This window comes from Callorhinchus milii, unplaced genomic scaffold (assembly GCF_018977255.1).
Source record: "Callorhinchus milii isolate IMCB2004 unplaced genomic scaffold, IMCB_Cmil_1.0 Scaffold6, whole genome shotgun sequence".
Taxonomy (NCBI): Eukaryota; Metazoa; Chordata; class Chondrichthyes; order Chimaeriformes; family Callorhinchidae; genus Callorhinchus; species Callorhinchus milii.
Genome location: NW_024704747.1, coordinates 9,990,487 through 10,009,968, shown reverse-complemented (window position 1 = coordinate 10,009,968; position 19,482 = coordinate 9,990,487). Strand labels below are relative to the sequence as shown.

Genomic DNA, 19,482 nt, shown 5'->3' with positions numbered 1-19,482 from the left:
CATTTGTGGATTTTGGTGGATGAGTTTCTTCCTTAAATAAAATATTATACAGACATTGCATGAGTGTTGTTTATTGCCATCGGGAAACAAACTTTATTACACTACAACCACCATCTTTTTTGAGAGTTACTTTGGCATCCAAAGATTCTTTCAAAGGTGAAGTTGATTGAAATTGCAGCCAGTACATAATCTTTGGTCCTGGGGGGAGTTCTGCATCCCATGATAGCTGTGACTGCAACTCATTCAACTTCAGGTTTCTATCAATCACTGCAAACATGCACCTTCTTAACTCTTCAGAATACCTTGAGTATAAAAATATGTTTAGCAACATTAAACACTCATGATACAAAATGATTTACCACAACCTGCATTGGTTACATCAATAAAAGCATTTAGATGCATCATTGAACAGTACTTAAAAATGTATACATTTCCATTCAAAATCATTTCCACATTTTGTGGTTAGTTGCAAGAATGGTAAATAATTTTATTAAAATAAATGATGGTATTTATAGTGTTGCAATTTAGAGTTGAAGGTGGATAATGTAAATGCAGGGAATGTCTATGTCAATCACATTTGTGTCATCAGCATTTTACAAAATATGTAACCAATTTTTAACAAATGTTTTTGATGGTCTACTCTTGTCTTGGAACTAAAAGTTTTCAACCTTTTCATGTCCAACAATCAAATTATGGAAGCAGTCCAAACTATTTAACCCAAATTTCTTCCATCAGGAATATGGACAAAGGAAGTTTGACCATGACATCCCATGATTCCTATCCATCATCTATTTCCTAAAACTTAACTCTTCATGTATATCTCCCTGGTTTGTATAATATAGGACTTCAAAGATGTGTAATGTTATGTGGCCCCGAATGCTCAATTATGATAAAATTAGATCACATCAAGGATGAGATTAAGATGAACCTCAGTGAGAGCCAAGGTATTCACCATTGGTTATTTGTTTCCCCCATCGAAGCTGTACAGATCCATTAATACTGATTCATGGGTTGTCAATGTGGGCACAGACCACTCAGCCACCACTACATTGGCTGTCATGTTTGTCGGCAAAATCCAAAGTCAACAAATCTGATAAGAGGCCATATTATCCATTGGCAGCAGAACTGAGGTGAGGATGGAAAGTCAAAGGTACCGCGACCGAGGTTGAAGATGAGGGCGTTTCTCTTCCCTCCACCTTTCTTGCCCGGGCCATGGCAGGTGCTCATGGCTCATTGATGATGTGAAGGACGTTGAGTGATCACTCTGGCGGTGGGGGGCCCTGGCGGTGGGGGGCGCGGGGGCCCTGGCGGTGGGGGGCGCGGGGGGCCCTGGCGGTGGGGGGCGCGGGGGGCCCTGGCGGTGGGGGGCCCTGGCGGTGGGGGGCATCACCCCCAGACCCTCCCCTGTCAGACCTGCCTTCGGCTCTGGTCAGTATCTGGTGTGAAGCTGATGTGCTGCCCTGTGTGTGGGGCTCTCGCTGACCCGTCAGCTCACACCACGTGTGGTTTTCCCGCCTGACACGGTTTGAAAGCTCACGTGACCCGGCGCTGCCTGGCACGTCACGTGACTGGAAATGGCGGCTGCCTCAGTGTTCCAGCGGCTGCGGTCGGGCTCCAGGCTCGGGCCGCAGTACGACCAGGAGGGCAACGTGATCGAGGTGGGTGGGCGGCCGCGGCGCTGACGAGGGTCTGTCCCGCCGTGTGCACGAGACACATCCCGACTGCGGCACCACCGCTACACAGCGGCTCTGACAGGTCCCCGGAGGCCGCTGGGTGTCGCCTGCAGGCGGTCAGCGGAGTAGAGGGAGGGCCGCTCACTACCTCCCCCGCACTCTCTCTCTCTCTCTCCCCTTCTCCGAGCGCTCCGCGGGTCTCCTGACTGTCCTGGTTTCGCAGCGAGAGCCTCAAATGAAACTCTCACCGCCTCCAGCCCGAGCGCTGGGCGGTGAGGTGACCAATGTTACCGGATTGGGCGGGTTCACGCCCAATTGGGGTTGGTTTTGTTGCCTAAATGTGCCTGAAAAATCGGCTTCGGGTGGGTGCCTAATTTAAGAGAATTGATTTAAACCCACAAGACATTCTTTTCCCTTTGAAGACCTTTACTTACTTGAAAAGCTCTAACCCAAATTGGCCACTACTACACACAGGAGGCAGCGCATACTATTGGGCTATTTTTGGGCTAGTATTTGGTTGACTTTGGGCTATAAACTTATTTTAATTTCTGGCAACCCTGGTGGTGGTCGATATGGTAGACCTGCGCCTGAGATTGTAGGCAGTTTATTCCTGCACAAAACTGTGGCATTGGTATTAGAGCACTCGCTTTGCAAGTGAGAGACCTGAGTTCAATTCCAGGCAGAGGGCGAAACCTTGGGCAAGTTTCCTTACTCCACACAGAGCCCAATAATAACCCCTCCAAAAAACCAAAACAATAATAAATTGGTCATTTTCAATCCATATGACCGTTTGTGGGACATTGCTGTGCGCAATTGGCTGCCGCGTTCGCCCACAAATATACAGTCAATTCACTTTACAGTGTGTTCTGTGAAGCGCTTTGGGACATCCTCCCGATGTGAAAAGCGCTATATCAAATGCAAGGATTATTATTATTAATAACAGCTCACACACTGTTGTACCTAAGAGGTTCCCTCACAGGTGAATGGAAGTAGAGACATTACCCAGATGTTTTCTTAGTCACAAACAATTTGCCCACAGTTTCCATTTCACCCTTGGGTTTGATGCTCAAACTTGTGTTAGAGGTGTTTGACGCATGGTGTTTGATTGGAGGGAGGGGTGGGGCAAGAAGCTGGAAGTTACCCATCCTGTTGGAGACAACATGCTTTATTCCACCATCACTCATCGGTCCCTTGCTCAGGTCCAATTAAAGTCTTCCATCCTATTTCAACCTAGGAGTCCTATTCCATCCTAGGAGTCCTGTAGCTCAGTGGTTAGAGCATTCGCCTCACAAGCGAGAGACCTGGGTTCGATTCCTGGCAGGGCAAGTTTCTTTACTCCATACGCCTGATAGATAATAATCCTTCAAAAAAAATTGATCACTTCAATCCACGAATGTTTGTGAGACACTGCTGTGTGCAATTGGCTGCTGCGTTTTGCCCACAAATATACAGTCAATTCACGTTACAGTATATTCTGTGAAGCGCTTTGAGACACTCGAAGACATGAAAAAGTGCTATATCAAATGCAAGGATTGTTTTTTTTACAAAATTATAATTTTAAGCCCATGTGCAACGAGTAGTATTTAAAAATTGAAAGCAAGTGTGAAATGTTGTTGCAAACCCCCCCAATAGGGTATGATTTGTTAATGTGACTCCAATGCATACTCTGGGACCCCAAATCTTGATTCCTGCGAACCTGAGCCTAAAACTCCAGAATTAGGTAAGCGTGATAATAATACTTGAATTTGGTATAGCACCTTATCACATCTTCAAGACATCTGAAAGAAGTTCACAGAATATACTGTAAAATAAATTGAGCGTATTTTTGTGGCTAAATGCGGCAGCCAATTGCACACAGCAGTGTCCCACAAATAGTTGTGGATTGAGTGACCATATTATTACTTACTTTGAAGGAATTTATTAACCCCACAAAAGCGATCCGCCAATCGACTAACATCCAGGTTCCTACTTACTACTAGGTAAATAGGCGTGTGGCGTAAGGAAACTTGGCCAACGTTTCGCCCTGCCAGGAATCGAACCCAGGTCCTCTCAATTGCTCTAATCACTAAACTATCAGACTCCACATTGATGTATTTGTACCAAGAGACAGTGTCCATTCCATTCCAAACACGGAAATCTCCATGTGTAGGTGGTATACATATGTGGAACGTAGTCTGGTTTGGTACCCTGAAGCATAGTAATTATAATCCTTGCATTTAATATACTGCTTTTCTTGTCTAGAGGACGTCCCAAAGCACTTCACAGGATACATTGTAAAGTGGAGTATTTTGTGAGACAATGCGACAGCCAAGTTGGACACAGCAATGTCCCACAAACAACCATTGAGTGAGTGACCAATTTTATTGAAGGATTGTAGGCAGGACGCTGGGAGAAACTTCTCTTTTCGAATAGTGCCATGGGAAATTTAACATCGGTACTACCACACAATGAAGTTCACCCACAGCACTTCATTGGAATGTCAGCCTCAATATTATGAGTTTCAAGGGCTGATGTGGAACTTGAATCCACAACCTTTTGACTGCAGGGATATAAATTACGACTTAAAAATGTACCAGCCTGACATATAAAGTGGAAAGACAAATAGGTATAGAGTCCTGTAGCATAGTGGTTACAGCACTTACCTCGCAAGCAAAAGGATCCGGTTTCAATCCCTGGGCAGGGCGAAACCTTAGGCAAGATCCTTTACGTCTCTGTTTACTTAGCAATAAGCAGGAACCCACTTGTTAGATTGGCAGATCGCTCTCCGGGGGAATAATAATCCCTTCCCAAAAAATGTTTTCAATTAATTTTACAGTATGTTCTTTGAAGTGCTTCGATCCATCTCAACGATGTGATAAGAAGCTATATCAAATGCAAGTATTATTATAATTATAGGTTCTATAGGAAAGTTAATACTGTGCACTAGGGCTGTCTAAAATTCCTCAGGACCAGCTATAACCTGCAATGTTACCCCTTCATTACCTCCAGGCTCGACTATGCTTGTCGGTCTTCCCAACACCTCCCTCCACAGGCTGCAAATAATCCAGAACTCTGCAGCCCGTGTCCTCTCCCGCGCCAAACTCCGTGACCCCATTTCCCCCACTCTCGCCCAACTCCATTGGCTCCCTATCCTTCAGAGGATCCAGTTCAAGATCCTGGTCCTCACATACAAAGCTCTCCATGGCATCGCCCCACCCTACCTCTGCGACCCCCTAACCACCTACCAACCTGCCCGTTCCCTCCGATCAGCCGGCTCTGGCCTGCTCCACGTCCCCCGACCCACCTGCCACCCCATTGGTGGGAGAGCCTTCAGCCACTCTGCACCCAACCTCTGGAATTCCATCCCCCAGTCACTCCGCCTCGCCCCCTCCTTAGCCTCCTTTGAGTCCCGCTTCAAGACCCTCCTCTTCGACCATGCCATCGGCCACCCCCCTTCCCCTCCTCCCCCCCCTTCTCCTCCCCTGACCACAGCCCGGGTCTGAAATGCTGTAATCTGTCCAGCGCCTTGGGATGTCCTCCCGACATGAAAGGCGCTATACAAATGTAATCTTGTTGTTGTAGTAGACCGTTCAACTTTCCTAGTCTCGCTATAAAAATGCTTTGCACTTTGTTGAGACTTACTACAATCCCAGTAGAAAGTAACACTATTGTTTAAATGCTTTAAAGGTAGAAACTCGTGAAGATGAGGAACAGAATGTTAAACTGGCAGAAATCTTGGAACTGCTGGTTGCTGCTGGATATTTCAGAGCAAGAATTAAGGGACTGTCACCATTTGACAAGGTGAGCAATCAGGCACAACTACAAGCTACAGTTCTTTAATATAAAAGTCTTTATACCAGTAGCTACCATTGAAAAGTAGTACAACAACAACAACGACAAGATTCCATTTATAGAGCGCCTTTCATGTCGGGAGGACATCCCAAGGCCCTGGACAGTTGGGTCAGGACCCGAGCAGGGGGGAAATGGTCAGGGTGAGGGGAGGGAAGGGAGGGAGCGAGGAGGGGGTTGCACAACCATAATAGCAATCTTGGTAATATTGCATCAGGTAATCAGGTATTAGAAGATAAAATTGCAGTCCAACTTTAGAGTTGATTTAAAATCTTAGTTATGACTGATCCAGCTATTTTTGTGGAACTTTAAGTATGGAGGGGAATCTCCGAAAATGAATGATTGAAGGAACATAAACTGAAAGAATATAGGAGTGAAATTAGGAGGCAGGTTTTCACCCAAAAGGTAGTGGAAATCTGGAACTCTCTCCCCCAAAAAGTTGCTGTCATCAGCAGTGCTCTGGAATACTGCGGACCCGCCTGGCTCAGGAACTGGTCTGAGACCGCCACAACTGGACTGGGCTACCGAGACTGAGTTTCTGATGTTCCATTATCAGGCATGTCACCTGGATGACGCTGGATGTACGAACGTGTGTTCACAAACTCGGACTCCAGCTAACCCTTTCCAGCAGCTGTCGCCCCAAGCCTCAGAGTTTCCTTATCAGCATCTGGCGGGCATCTGCCTTCAGTGTGGTGGGAGGACCTTTACAGGACAGCTTGTGATGTGTCAGCCACCTTGATGTTCTTGAGGTCTAATGCCATATACCAGGCTTACTCAGCACCAGCTGCCTAATCCAGGTCCTCGTGTGAGGGGCCTTGGTGAATATTCATGCCCACTATGAAGCTGACTCCGGCTCCAGAGTGCTTAGCGACACGTCAATGTAGGCCGGAGCCATCCCTCACTGCAGCCGCTTTCCGTGTTTGCCAGGAATCTACCTCACTGCTTGATCCTGGACTTTGCAGATGGGTTGGAGGAAGCCTCTCCCTGCATGCCCAGGAGCTCAGATCGATAAAGGAGGATTGTTTACACGCAGGTCTTGTACGTCACAAGCTTGCACTGCAGTGGAACCTTACTGTCCTTGAAGTGGAATGAGCATGATCACAGTGCCCTTCGCCCCTTCTCAGTGCGGTCCTTCAGGACAGGATCCAGGCTGACTTTTGTGTCCCCTATGATCCCAAGGTACCGATAAGAGTCAAACAATTGGGACTGATGCCCCCTGTATCTTCCAATCAATTCCCGTGATGACTTCCCTTGGGCCCTGCAGAACCATGATTCTGCACTTGGGGGCACCTACCACCATGTACCACTGGTTAGCCCAATGTTCAAGATGGCGCGTGCAGTATAGAAGGTCCCCAGGTGAGTCTGCCAGCAACACAATATCATCTGGAAACAGAAGCGCCACAATCATATCAGAGAGACCTGAAACAGATCCATCAAGTACTTATCCCTCGGTATCATGAATAGTTCTTTCCAAATGATTTTTTAAATTGGCTTAAAACTCTTCTTTCCCTCCCGGTCATTCTGTTCCCAGGTGGTGGGTGGCATGACATGGTGCATTACAACCTGCAGCTTTGATATTGACGTTGATTTACTTTTTCAAGAAAATTCAACAATTGGTCAGAAAATGTAAGTTATTCGAGAATGGTTTTGCTGCTTGTAAGAAATGTCAATAGTCTTTAACACATGCAATAATTCTCCATGATGGCTTAGCTTCCTGCGTATCAAAAAGGAGGGGTGCATGCCTAGTGTTGGTCAACGTGGACAGATTGCATCACTTAGCCTATTGGAATTAACAGATTCATTGTGATACTATATGCAATTTGCAAACTTTTAATTAGTAGAGAGGATTTGTCCTTACATGTGCCTGCACATTTCTGCTCAATATGCATCCTTCCTCAAATGAAGAACAATGCAGTGCTTTTGCTGTAGTCCTACTTTCCCAAACATGGTGGTACTGCATGTATGGGATAGTTGAAGTGAGCTTCATTTTAAAACTGGAGAAATAATCTGAACCCCTTTCCTAAGACTTAGACAGGAACTTGCTGTTTCTCCCCACCCTTCCCCACATACAGTGTCCCACCATGATCCTATAGGTGTAAGGGCAGACAGACACAAGAAGGAAATGCAGGGTCCACCTTTTGTGAGTTTTTGAAGAACAAGTTGAATGCTCGCGGGCTAATAATCCTAAAAGAAAATCTTTCCCTCTTTGGGTCTTTTTTTGAAAGAATACTGTGTAAATATACACTTGTGAAGCCACAATGTTCTTGTTTGTTACACTTAATGATGTCACTTGTGGGAAAAGTACATGAAATGTCTCTGGATAGTTTAAAATGAACATGTTATTTCCATTTGTGAGGCATTTAAAACATGGTAAGAATTGCATACATTTGTTGAAATTTAACATTTTGTGTTATAGAGCACTGACAGAGAAAATTGTATCTGTTTTGCCAAATATGAAGTGCCCTCACCGGTTAGAGCCACACCAGATCCAGGGTCTGGATTTCATTCACATATTTCCTGTCGTGCAGGTAAGACTTATTTTTTTTTAACTCTTTCAAGAGTCCATGAATGTTAAATAAAGTATCTTCAATTCAGTCGATATTCCTAGTTATCACCAGAATATAAGTTTTACATTTCACATTCTGACTAAACAATCTTGCACTAAAATTCATGCAATATTTTTAAACGTATAATTTCTTCAGTCTTCTATTGGATGTTTTATTAAAAGCATTATTTAAGGGATTTTATTTTGAAGCCATCTTTGCAATAAGCATTGTTTTACTTTTGAAATTCATGCTTAATTTTGATAGGTAATAAATCAAAAAACATATTCCTATTGGCTTTGTTTTATTGGATAGATCTGAGAATATGATTTCTGTATATTTGTATACAGTTTTTAACTAGATTTTCAATACCAGCATGCCTGAAGCTGATGGTGAAATAGCTTTTAATACAAGAGTATCTTTAGGATCTTTAGGAGTTAGATTCAAACCATTACGTGCTTTTTTTCTACTGTGTAGAGATTTTTAAGTTTAGTGTCTCCGGGAAACATTTTGCAGAAGAGAGACAATATTTTCACCCTAAGAACTTATCATTTTTTATATGCACTATAAACCGTCTGCTTTTCTGTTTTGAACTGTTTTAGATGCATTTTTCTAACACCTGTTAGAAGTTGTTGTAAATTGACTTTTGTGTTTCAGCAAAGCTCTCTTTTGATATGTGCAATACAGATGATGGATTTTGACAGCTTAATGTTGACTATGCTCTCTTATTTTAAGTGGTTGGTAAAACGTGCAATTGAGACGAGAGAAGAGATGGGAGACTATATCCGGTCTTTTTCTGTATCACAATTTCAGAAAAATCATAGTCTGCTTGAGGTGAGTGTTAAATGTAAAATAATGTATATGCAGTAGCTTTATGCTTTGAGGAAGGATGTGAGCTATAGGAAGGGCAAGTGGTTCTTGACCTGATTTGAGGCGGCTTTGTTTTTAAGTCACAAAAAAGTGTGTGTTGGGGGCAGGTAATAATTCATCATATAATTAAGGTATATTTTCCTCCTCCTGTTTTTAAATATGCTTGTGAACTTTTGTAAATTTTGAGACAACCTAATCGTATTCAGTAAATTAAAGTGTATTTTATTGTTATCTGTAATAGGACAATGATTTCAAGCAGAGAAAAAGCAAGGCCATGAAAGCGGTCGTGGATGTTTCTGTACGTAGAGATTTCTAAAATAATGTAATCATTTGCACAGTTATAATTTCATTACTTTTCATTGCTTTAACGAAATTGTTGCACGTTTTCTTCATTAACTCTGCCCCATCTTCTAAAATCGGGCTATTTGCTATGGTGCACGCAGTATGTGAACAAAATAGGTTTTGTAAAACTGCGGGTGTCTCATCATTTGCTTTAGGTTCTTGCGCTTGAATGAATGAATGCAGTTGAATAGAAACTCAGGTATAGAGGTAATTCAGAAATTTTATCCTAAATAACTTCAACAAGAAATTGCATTTGTATTGCGAAGCAGAGGGACTGTGGGATGGAGTTCCAGAGGGTGGGGGCAGAGATGCTGATTTGTCTAGAGATAGGCAACATTATTCCATGCTTCCGTTTAGTATCACTTGTATTGTGTTTAGTAAACCAGTTGAATTTCTTTACTTTCAAAGGACGTTTATAAACCACAACGCAAGTACAAGCGGTTAAGTGGAGCACAAACGTTGATAGATGAAGAATCGAGGGTCCATTCTACTCTTCTAGAATTTGGCCGGTAAGGTTTAAGAGAGTGATCAGTTCTACATTATCGGTATAAAACAATAGTTCTTTAATTGTGTATGATAGCTTTATATTTTTAATCTACTTGATGCTTCCACTCCAGTTTAAAGAAAATGTGTTTTGAGCCATTTCTGCTTTTTTGGAGTGTGATTGTAATTATGCGGATTGTATTAATGGTAGTCTCTTGCTCTTTCCAGGTGATCAAACATGTTACTTACATGCTAAATGTTTAGCAATTCTATCTCGAGCTGATCTCATATCACACCTAAAAAGCATCATATAACATTGCAAAACACTTTCCACTGCAGTAGGGTCAATCAAGATGAAAGCCTCATTCCATCAGTTGAGCTAAGGGTTTTCTTGGTGTATGTTTTTTTTAACCTCCTCTACAATAAACTAGTATTTACCAGTAAAATGCAGGTTAAACTCAGTCAGATTAAGCTCAGTCATTCCAAACTACCATATTGGTCAGTAAACTAAAGTTCGAAATAATGTAGGTTTCGGAATGTGAAGAGTAATTTTAGGACAGACATCAGAAGTATTATTTACGCACAGTAATAACTGCTTGAATAGATTACCAGGAAGGGTAAGAGAAATAACTTAATACTGTAATTAATGACGGGAGGGTCATTCTGGAAGAATGAGATCAAATAGACCAAAAGAGACTCACTCATCTCCACATAAACTTTTCAACTAATTTGTTGTCAATAATATATTTTCTATATACGGTAATTTGACGTAAATACATTTCTCAGATATTTTTTTCAACTTTTTTTTCTTACCATTTTCACTTTTCTTTGTATTTCAGTGCTACTGAATTTAATGACTCAGATCTGTTAATTGCTTACAATTAATTCTTCCTCTTTTGTTAAACTTCTTTGTCCTTTTTCCACTTCTTTGTTGCTTTCTTTACTTCTGCCATTTCCATTAGCCTTCCTGATTCCCTCATGTGAGTATTCAGTCTTTGAACTTTCATTTCAATACTGCAAGTTATCTCTTCCCTTTTTTTCACTTTCTAATCTTTATGATTGAAACCATTGGCTCAATATTATTGTTGCAGCGATGTATATTTTATGAAATATTATTTTGTATCATTGATATTTTAGTTATAAAATGAGTACATTTATGTAATTGTAAAAACATTTTTAATGGTACTGACTTTTTTGATATATTAATTAATGTTTATTGGAAAAATAACTGCTTATTGTTTTGAAATTTGAGAATTTGAATAGTGAAGGTTTTTTTAAAATCCTTTTTGAGTAATTTCATGTGAAAACATTGTATTTCCAAATGTGCATTTTTTTGTTGGAGTTGAGAGGAATCCTTCCTTTATCCCACTGTTGTGGTTTAGTACCATACAAAACAGTAATTTAATCAGATGTGTTGGGAAGAACGAGAAATCAGTAAATATACATCTTATAATTCTAGGGTAAAGAACTTGTGTACTCTGAAGTTTTCAGTTCCATTTTTCTCCATATCCGTTTATACCCTTACCTAATAAATATTTATCGATCTCAGTCTTAAATTACAATTGACCGAGCATCCACGGCCTCTTGGGAGGAAAGAATTCCAGATTTCCAGAACCCTTTTATGGGGGAAAAAAACGCTTCCTGATTTCACTCCTAACTGGTTTAGCTCTAATTTTAAGACTATACCTATCGTTCTGGATAACCCTCACCAACAACAACAACAACAAGATTTCATTTATAGAGCACCTTTCACGTCAGGAGGACGTCCCAAGACGCTGTACAGTTGGGTCAGGACCCGAACAGGGGGGAAATGGTCAGGGTGAGGGGAGGGAAGGGAGGGAGCGAGGAGGGGGGAAATGGTCAGGGTGAGGGGAGGGAAGGAAGGGAGCGAGGAGGGGGTAGAGAGTCGAGCCGAATAGATACTATTCCCACCAGAGGGAATAGTATCTCTGTAACTACCCTGTCGAATCCTTTTATAATTTTAAACACCTCAATTAGATCACTTTCTGAACCCCAGGAAATACAAACCAAGTTTATGTAACCTATGCTCACGATCTAACCCTTTCAATCCCAGTATCACTCTGGTGAAAGTAATAGAGCTGCTAATGATTAGTGTTTGAAGTGAGGGGGAAAACCCATGACACCCTATTTAGAGAACTTTTCTTCCTCTCTTCATAGGAGGTATGGATTTAGCAGACCTAAAACTGAAAAGGTAAGAATTCAACTTGAGGAACTATATTTTTGAGTAAGTATCAATGGTTTTAAAAGACTTTATGTACTTTGCTTAATTATTTTTAATACTGGATTATATGGGGTTCAGTTTTTTTTTAAAAAAAACTGTTTGGTTGGCTTGGATTTACTGAAAAGAGCTACGTGGAGTCTTGAAGCTCAGTGGTTAGAGCACTCGCCTTGCATGCAAGACACCTGGGTTCAATTCCAGGCAGGGCGAAATCTTGGGCAAATTTCCTTACTCGACACACCTAAATAATAATCCCTCCAAAAAATAAAACAATAATAAATTGATCATTTTCAATCCACAACTGTTTGTGGGACACTGCTGTGCGCAATTGGCTGCCGCGTTTCGCCCACAAACATACAGTCAAATCAATTTACAGCATATTCTGTGAAGTGCTTTGAGGCGTCTAGAAGACGTAAAAAGCGCTATATCAAATGCAAGGATTATTGTTATTATTACTTAATAGAGCAGGTCTTATTCATCATAATTCGATTATGCATGTAAACAACTTATAGAATCTTAGAATATTACAGCACAGAAGGCGGCAATTCGGCCCGTCGTGCCTGTGTCAGCTCCTTGAAAAAACTACCAACTTGTATCACTACCCCGCTCTTACCTCATAGCCCTGCAAACTCTTCTTTTTTAAGTACCTATCTAATTCCCTTTTGAAAGGTAATATTTCAGGCAATGTGTGCCAGACCATAAGAAAATAAGTTGTTTTTTTTTCCTTTTAGATGTATGAAACTGGTGAAAGTGGTGCTGAAAATGAGCAATTAACACTATCTGATATTCATTCTATGTCCATTGCTACTTTGGAAAAACTGATTGTCTGGAAATTAATGCTCTCCAAAATGGTTGCTTGTATTTATTTTTAATATTGCTCTATTGGCCACTGATTGTCTAGCACCTTGGGATGTCCTCACTACATGAAAGGTGCTATGCAAATGTAATTTTGTTGGTGTTGTAGGCTGAAGACAAAAAAGTGACCTTAGCAGCTGGAATGACTGAAGTATCTGAGGAAGAAGATCTGCAAGCTGCTGAAGAGGTACGTTTATGCTGTAAATAAGTAGGGTTGGCAGAAATTGACTTATTCTTTGTGATTTCCTCTAGTTTCCTGCACGTAGACGAGAAGTTTACAGATGAGCTACTCCACATTTTTTTCAGAAAAGGATAGCTTGTGCATCAGTGCAACATTTGCATTTCTTAGGTGTCGGCCTGGCTCGGTCAGTAACAATCTGACCTCTGGTTCAGAGGTTGTGAGTTAAAGTCTCCCATTCAGAAACCTTTGAGCTCATTGTGCAGTCTGTTGGGGAGCACTGCATTGTCAGAGGTGGCTTCCTGCAAATCAGACGTTAATCTGAGGTCTCAACTACCTGTTCTGGTGAATGTTAAGTAACCTATATCCATATTTGAAAGAAAAGGGAATTTCTCCTGGCCAACAAATCCACCAGTTAAATTGGTCATTCATCTCCTGGATGTTAGTGGGACTTTTCCTTGAGCAGTGTGTCACGTTTGTGTACAAATACACTGTCACTACACTTAACAGTAGTTACTTAGAAGACGTCTTCCTGACATGAAAGGCACTATATGTCCAGCTTAGTTAAAGTTCCTTTGTAATTTGTGTACTATTTTGTTTACATTACTGTTTACAAGTTAACTAAATTGTAGCATAAAATATAAAAACTTGTACATTCTTTCTAATTTATTGAAATGTAATTGGAGCTTTATAAATTGACCAGCTGCTTCCCGATGGTAAGCCCTCAGGTCTTTGGCAATAGCACAACCTACAGGAATCCAGTAATATTACAGTCCTAATGCTGGTGCAGGTATATATAGTTGGGGCATCATTGTGAATTACTTTTATTTTCCTATTTCCTGTGAGTTATGTATATTTGTTTACATTTAGTAGAAATACATTGTGATGAACTTGCCACCAATCCCCAAATTAAATTGGTCATTCAACTCCTTGGGACGTCCTTCTGATGTGAAAGATGCTGTATAAACGTAATTTTGTTGTTGTTTACGGCTGTTTGTGGGATATTGTAGTGCACAAATTGACTGCTGTGTTTGCCCACAATATACAGTCATACCACATTACAGTAAGAAGAACATAAGAATTTGCTAGGCGAAAGAAGATCGAGGTCCATCCAGTTCGCTTTCCATCATCCTGGCAGTCGCTTGACATGCTGTGTCCCAATCTATATATTGTATCCCAAGATATTATTTTCTAACAGAAATGTATCTAATTTGTTCTTGAAACAACACTTTCTGCTTCCACAATCTCCCTGGGTACCCTGTTCCATACATTTACTACTTGCTCACTGAAGTAGTGTTTCCGCAGATTTGTTTTGAATTTACCCCTTTTTAATCGCAGGCCTGTCCTCTGATTCTACTGTTCAGTATAAGATAAAACTTATCATGGAATACATAATCTAGTCCCTTGAGAATCTTGAAGACCGTAATCATATCGCCCCTCAACCTTCTCTTCTCCAATGTGAACACGCCAAGATAACCTAATCGCTGCTCACTGTCCAGTTCCTCCATCCCCTCTTATCATTTTGGTTGCCCTCCTCTGTGTCCTCAATCACTGCGATATCCTTTTTATATTGCGATGACCAGAACTGCATATTATTCCAAGTGCGGTCGTACCAGTGAATTATAAAGGGCAGTATATCCAGTGAAATGTTTTGAGACATTCTCTCGACTAAAAAACGCACCATATCAAATGTACAGATAATTATTTATTATAGCTGTTAAACACAAACTTTAACTGTGGTTGATTATTCCTATTAAAATGGAAGTTAATATTCAAGTCAATACATTGATTCCATATATGTATGGTCCTATATATTGTGTGAATTTTCAACATTTTATTACATTTTTGCTTTTATTGGCAAAATGAAATGCTTAAAATTTGCAACCATCCATCACGAATTCATTTGTTTATTTACTCATAGCTTCGCATTAAAACGCTAATGACTGGAATGGCTGCCATGGCAACTGAAGAGGTAAGCGATCTGAAATAAAGGAGGACTTACTTGGCTATTTAAATTGTGTTTGTTCACAATGGATGTGAAGCAAGGCAACGTTTTATTTAGAAAAGCAATTCTGAGTTTAAACATTTTTGTATATGATCGTTTCAACATTAGGTTTGATGAGGAAAGGACTTCTGACTTTGTTTTGACTAAAGTATCCAAATTTTATGAGAAAAGTGAGTCATATTTCTATTTGCTTCTTAATCTGACTTCTACTTCAAATCAATGTTGTACTTTGTATTTGTCATAAAAAGCTTTAATATTGAATGACACAAAATACAGTATTTTAATATCATTATCCCAGTAATGTTATTTGACATTGTTGTTTTCAGGTTACTTTTCTATGTGAAACATCAGATTGTTCTACCGTAAAACACTAGATTTCATTGTAAATTATTGATTTCATTTTAAATCTCAAACATTGTCCATCCATGACTTCACTTCATTTTTTTCCATGTTCTGACTTTTAGGGCAGATTGACTGCGAGTACAGTGGGTCAAATAGTAGGTCTCCAGTCTGAAGAAATTAAACAGATTGCATCAGAATATGCTGGAAAGGTATGAGTAAAGTACAGTTTTAGCATAGTGTTTCAATTACATTTTAACAAATCCTAATTTTAGTTTTGTTAACATTATTATGTGAATAGTGTTTCGAATTTTAGTAATTAAATCTGTCAGATGCACATTTATTCATTGGAATACAACCGTCCTTTTTCTTACAGTAGGTGCAATAATTTGGGGTTTTTAAATACCAAGTGAGTGTTACAACTGTCTTTATGATTTCTTAACTAAATTTGTATGATTTTATAAAGGAAACAATATTTCTGGGAGCAATCAATAGTTTTTGTTATGACAATTTGCTGCTAATACCTCTTTCTTCCTAAAGTGGAAACACTGTTCAAATGAGGTGTGTTCTAAAGGTGCTGCCCTGTATTGGCCACTTATGTAATTCTTATCTTTAGATATCATGATAGAAGGCTCCTGACTCATGAATTTGAGATCGCAATAAGATTAATCGCTTAATATCCTGTTTAATGTTCCCCTCAATACACTGATCATGATGGAATTAAAAACACTTTTTTAAAAAAAGTCCTTCGGGTAATTAATTCTCCTATGCCACTGGCATAGGAGAAGCAAAATAATTTATTACAAATGTCTCTTAACTGTTTAATAAATTGCAGGTGCTAAGTTGCAGCCTCAGGCAATGTATTTTATCCAAATTTCATAAAAGACTAAACAATGCTTTCAAATCGTGATCCTTGATGAGAGTCATCCTAATTTTCTATTTATCTTTAAATGCTAATCAGTTCCCTCCATAAATTGAGCTGTCACTGAAATGATCGTCTCTGAAGTTTTAGTAGAATGTTGGAACTCACCACAGTGGGCCTACCTACTTTGGTAATTTTTTTATATGATTTATTTTGTTATCCTATTGGGACTGCTTTGCTGGTTTTGTGAAATTAGTTTGAAATAACTGATTTTGTCTGCATATTAATCTTCAGCAAATTTCTTGCTAGACATGGCTTGATCTATTGCGTAAGGTCAACTCTAGAACATCTTCTGGCCCATTTATATTGGAGAATTTCATACTTGAAACTGCGGTGTTAAAATGACACTGGTGTATATTATCACTTTCATTCATCTTAGTCTCGTATGCTAAATCCAAAATGTTATCAACTACTTCATCCAGTATTTTCTTCAATTATCATTCTTCATATGCTGCAAGAATAAAACCAATTTTCAAATTGGGCACATAGAAATGTAATCTTTCTATGACATGATGTCACGGCGAACATTTCAGATAATGTCTATCTCTGCAGCTAGTTTAAAGGCATTTTCCCCCAAATGGTATTTTAGTTATTCCTCCCTTTGATCGCACATGAGTTCTTGCCCAACTTGGGTTTTGTTGCTTCCTAATCAGCTCTGATTAATGCCAATGAACAGTCAGATATAAAAACCATTGTCCCATTCTAGCTTTTTGTATTCTGGGGCAGAATTGCATGATCTATTAAAACGCTAATAAATGAGCCATCCGGTTTTATGCTGGACTCGGGGACAGAGAGCTGATTAAAACCTGGTTCTGACAACTGAGGGGAGCTTGAGCTAATTAAAGCACAAGGCAACAGCTGAATGCTTTAATTAACTTGAGCCTTTATTGCAGTGTGCAGGATCATTCATTAGGCCTTAATTGTTCGAATCCACATAGTGAATGGTTTTAATGTGTTTCAGGAGTGCAGCGGTTTTAATTTAGGAGTATGTGACTTTAATGTAGATTAATGTTTGCTTGCCACCCAACTGCATCAAAAAAAAAATTTCTTCTACAAATTATGCTGGAAACCCTTCTTGAAGAGAATCAATCTGATGTGATAAGAACCTGCATTATGGAATATTCAAATACCATTTTCCTATTAATCTATTCCTCCCACAGACCATAAGCGTCCTAAGCAAAAGTTCAGCATAAATTCTCCAGGATTCCAAAAAATAATTCTGCAATGCTCCAGAATATCTAGATCTCTACATTTATACTATTCAATCACTCTGCATTGTTTTTCTTCTGTAATGCAGGAATTCTCATACCCGTTTGAAGTATTTGATCTTACCACTCTAATCTTGTGAATAATTATAGTATTAAATTATTAGAATTAAAAAGAAAATGATGAACTACCAGGTTATATTAAATGTTACTGAAATAAATTTAATGTAGATTATAGTTGGCTATCCATTGTCATTACTTCACTTTTCTGGCAATAGGCTTGCATTTCTAAATTATTATTGTTGTTAGAGAGCAGTTGTTACAGCATTACACATAATCAGTTGTAATAAGGATTACACAGAATAACTTGTCTCTTAATTTAAAGTGATGATTCTTAATATTGCAGCAAAATGAGCTGTCAACTGAGGATCATCCTGAACGGTTTGGGGTAGCTCAACAGCATCGAAGACAAGTGGCATCTCTCAGCAAACAGATCTTACAAAAATCAAAACAGTTGGAAGAGGTAGGATTTTGAGCACTTTAAAGAATGAAATCTATGATGCATGCAGAAATCCATCATCAAGCTTAAGAGTACCCAAACCAGATCGGATGTTCCACACATGTATTGCATCAACAGGGGGCTGTGTCCTTGTGTCTGGAATGGAATGCTCACTCTCCCTGGACTTTTTTTTAAACTGTTTCAAAAAGAAAATGCATATATTTGAGTAGTTATCACTAATAATACACACTGGATTCTAATAATGATACATGTAGGAACTGGTTATCAGGAAGGATTATAGAGGCCAGGACAATGGACTCATTTAGGAAACTGATACTTTAATGGGTTGGTATTCTGTTAAGGTGAAATCAAATGTACTGCCATATAAATGATAAAAATTCACAATCGAGTAGATATTTTCTGATTTTTCATTTTTCAATAGCTTCAAGTAAGACGCGATGAGATTCAAACTCGATATGGAGAGGCAAAGAAGAAGCTTCTGGAGGTGGGACCAATGAAATTTACATGGAAAGGAAAGTAAAACTGCCCTCCAGAAATTGGCTAAATTACTCTCATCAAATTGATTTTTTTTCCTGGGTTGGGGAGAAGGGGCTATATTTTACTAATAAGCTGTAAATTCATCACTTTATCAGTTATTAAAAGTTCACACTTCTTGGAGAAATTAAGTTTGTATTAAATTGTTCAGCATGTTCTTACAATCGCAAAAAAAATTAGGTGTTTTAGGTTTATAGAATTATGAGGAAAATGAGCAGTATTTTCAGTATTTGACAGCGCTATTAAAATGTGAATTTGTACAGATGCATGTATAAACTGGATGCATTTGCTAGTGTCCAGAACTGCAGGTTTATTTTGGTATGCTTTATCCTGCAGACCTATTCAGTTCTTAATAGAGGTGAGAAATGTCATTTTAAGATGCCCAAAACTGAGCTATCCATCTGATATTGTCATCATTCTTTAATAGTTATGTTCAGAACTGTGCACCATAGATACTTGCACAGCTGGACATCCTTGAACATATTCAAGACTGAGATAGATAGATTTCTTATTGCAAAAAGTATTAAGGGATATGGGGATAAGGCAGGGTTAGGTTATTAGCTGGAGTTAGATTAGAAGATCAGCCATGATTGAATGGCGGGGCAGACTCGAAGGGCCAAATGGCCTCCTCCTGCTCCTACATGTTATGTTATGTTGCAATCTTTATTTTCAAACTAATTTGTTTAGAACATTTATACAAATTTCATGGCATACCTTTGACTTGTACAAAGTTAAAATATCAAACCAGAAGATTCAATTGTTAATATGTGGTTATAGTGGTTGTTGAATGCAGGACTCAAATGGCCATCAAATTTGTCTCCAAAAGCACACACTACTTGATAGTAATTATTTGTGAAGTTTTTTGAGTCCTTTTGACTCATTAAAACTCAATTAAAAATCTTTATTCTGATAGTGCCATTGTTATATATTACTTACTTCCAGTGGT

At 39.4% G+C, this 19,482-nt stretch overlaps 1 protein-coding gene across 2 annotated transcripts in view; it reads left to right on the top strand.

Annotated features, from left to right (window-relative positions):
* Positions 1–1,558: 1,558 nt before the first annotated feature.
* ccdc93 (coiled-coil domain containing 93) overlaps positions 1,559–19,482 on the top strand; it is a 29,024-nt gene continuing 11,100 nt past the window's right edge. The window contains exons 1-14 of one of the 2 annotated variants that reach the window (XM_007896174.2): positions 1,559–1,658; positions 5,340–5,453; positions 7,033–7,127; positions 7,918–8,029; positions 8,780–8,878; positions 9,156–9,212; positions 9,665–9,765; positions 10,702–10,719; positions 11,918–11,951; positions 12,943–13,020; positions 14,933–14,983; positions 15,481–15,567; positions 17,889–18,005; positions 18,424–18,486. In XM_007896174.2, coding sequence (XP_007894365.1) covers positions 1,575–1,658; positions 5,340–5,453; positions 7,033–7,127; positions 7,918–8,029; positions 8,780–8,878; positions 9,156–9,212; positions 9,665–9,765; positions 10,702–10,719; positions 11,918–11,951; positions 12,943–13,020; positions 14,933–14,983; positions 15,481–15,567; positions 17,889–18,005; positions 18,424–18,486 — 1,110 coding nt within the window. In that variant the 5' untranslated portion in view covers positions 1,559–1,574. The remainder of the gene's footprint in view (positions 1,659–5,339; positions 5,454–7,032; positions 7,128–7,917; positions 8,030–8,779; positions 8,879–9,155; positions 9,213–9,664; positions 9,766–10,701; positions 10,720–11,917; positions 11,952–12,942; positions 13,021–14,932; positions 14,984–15,480; positions 15,568–17,888; positions 18,006–18,423; positions 18,487–19,482) is intronic. The other variant, XM_007896175.2, reaches the window with a different exon arrangement.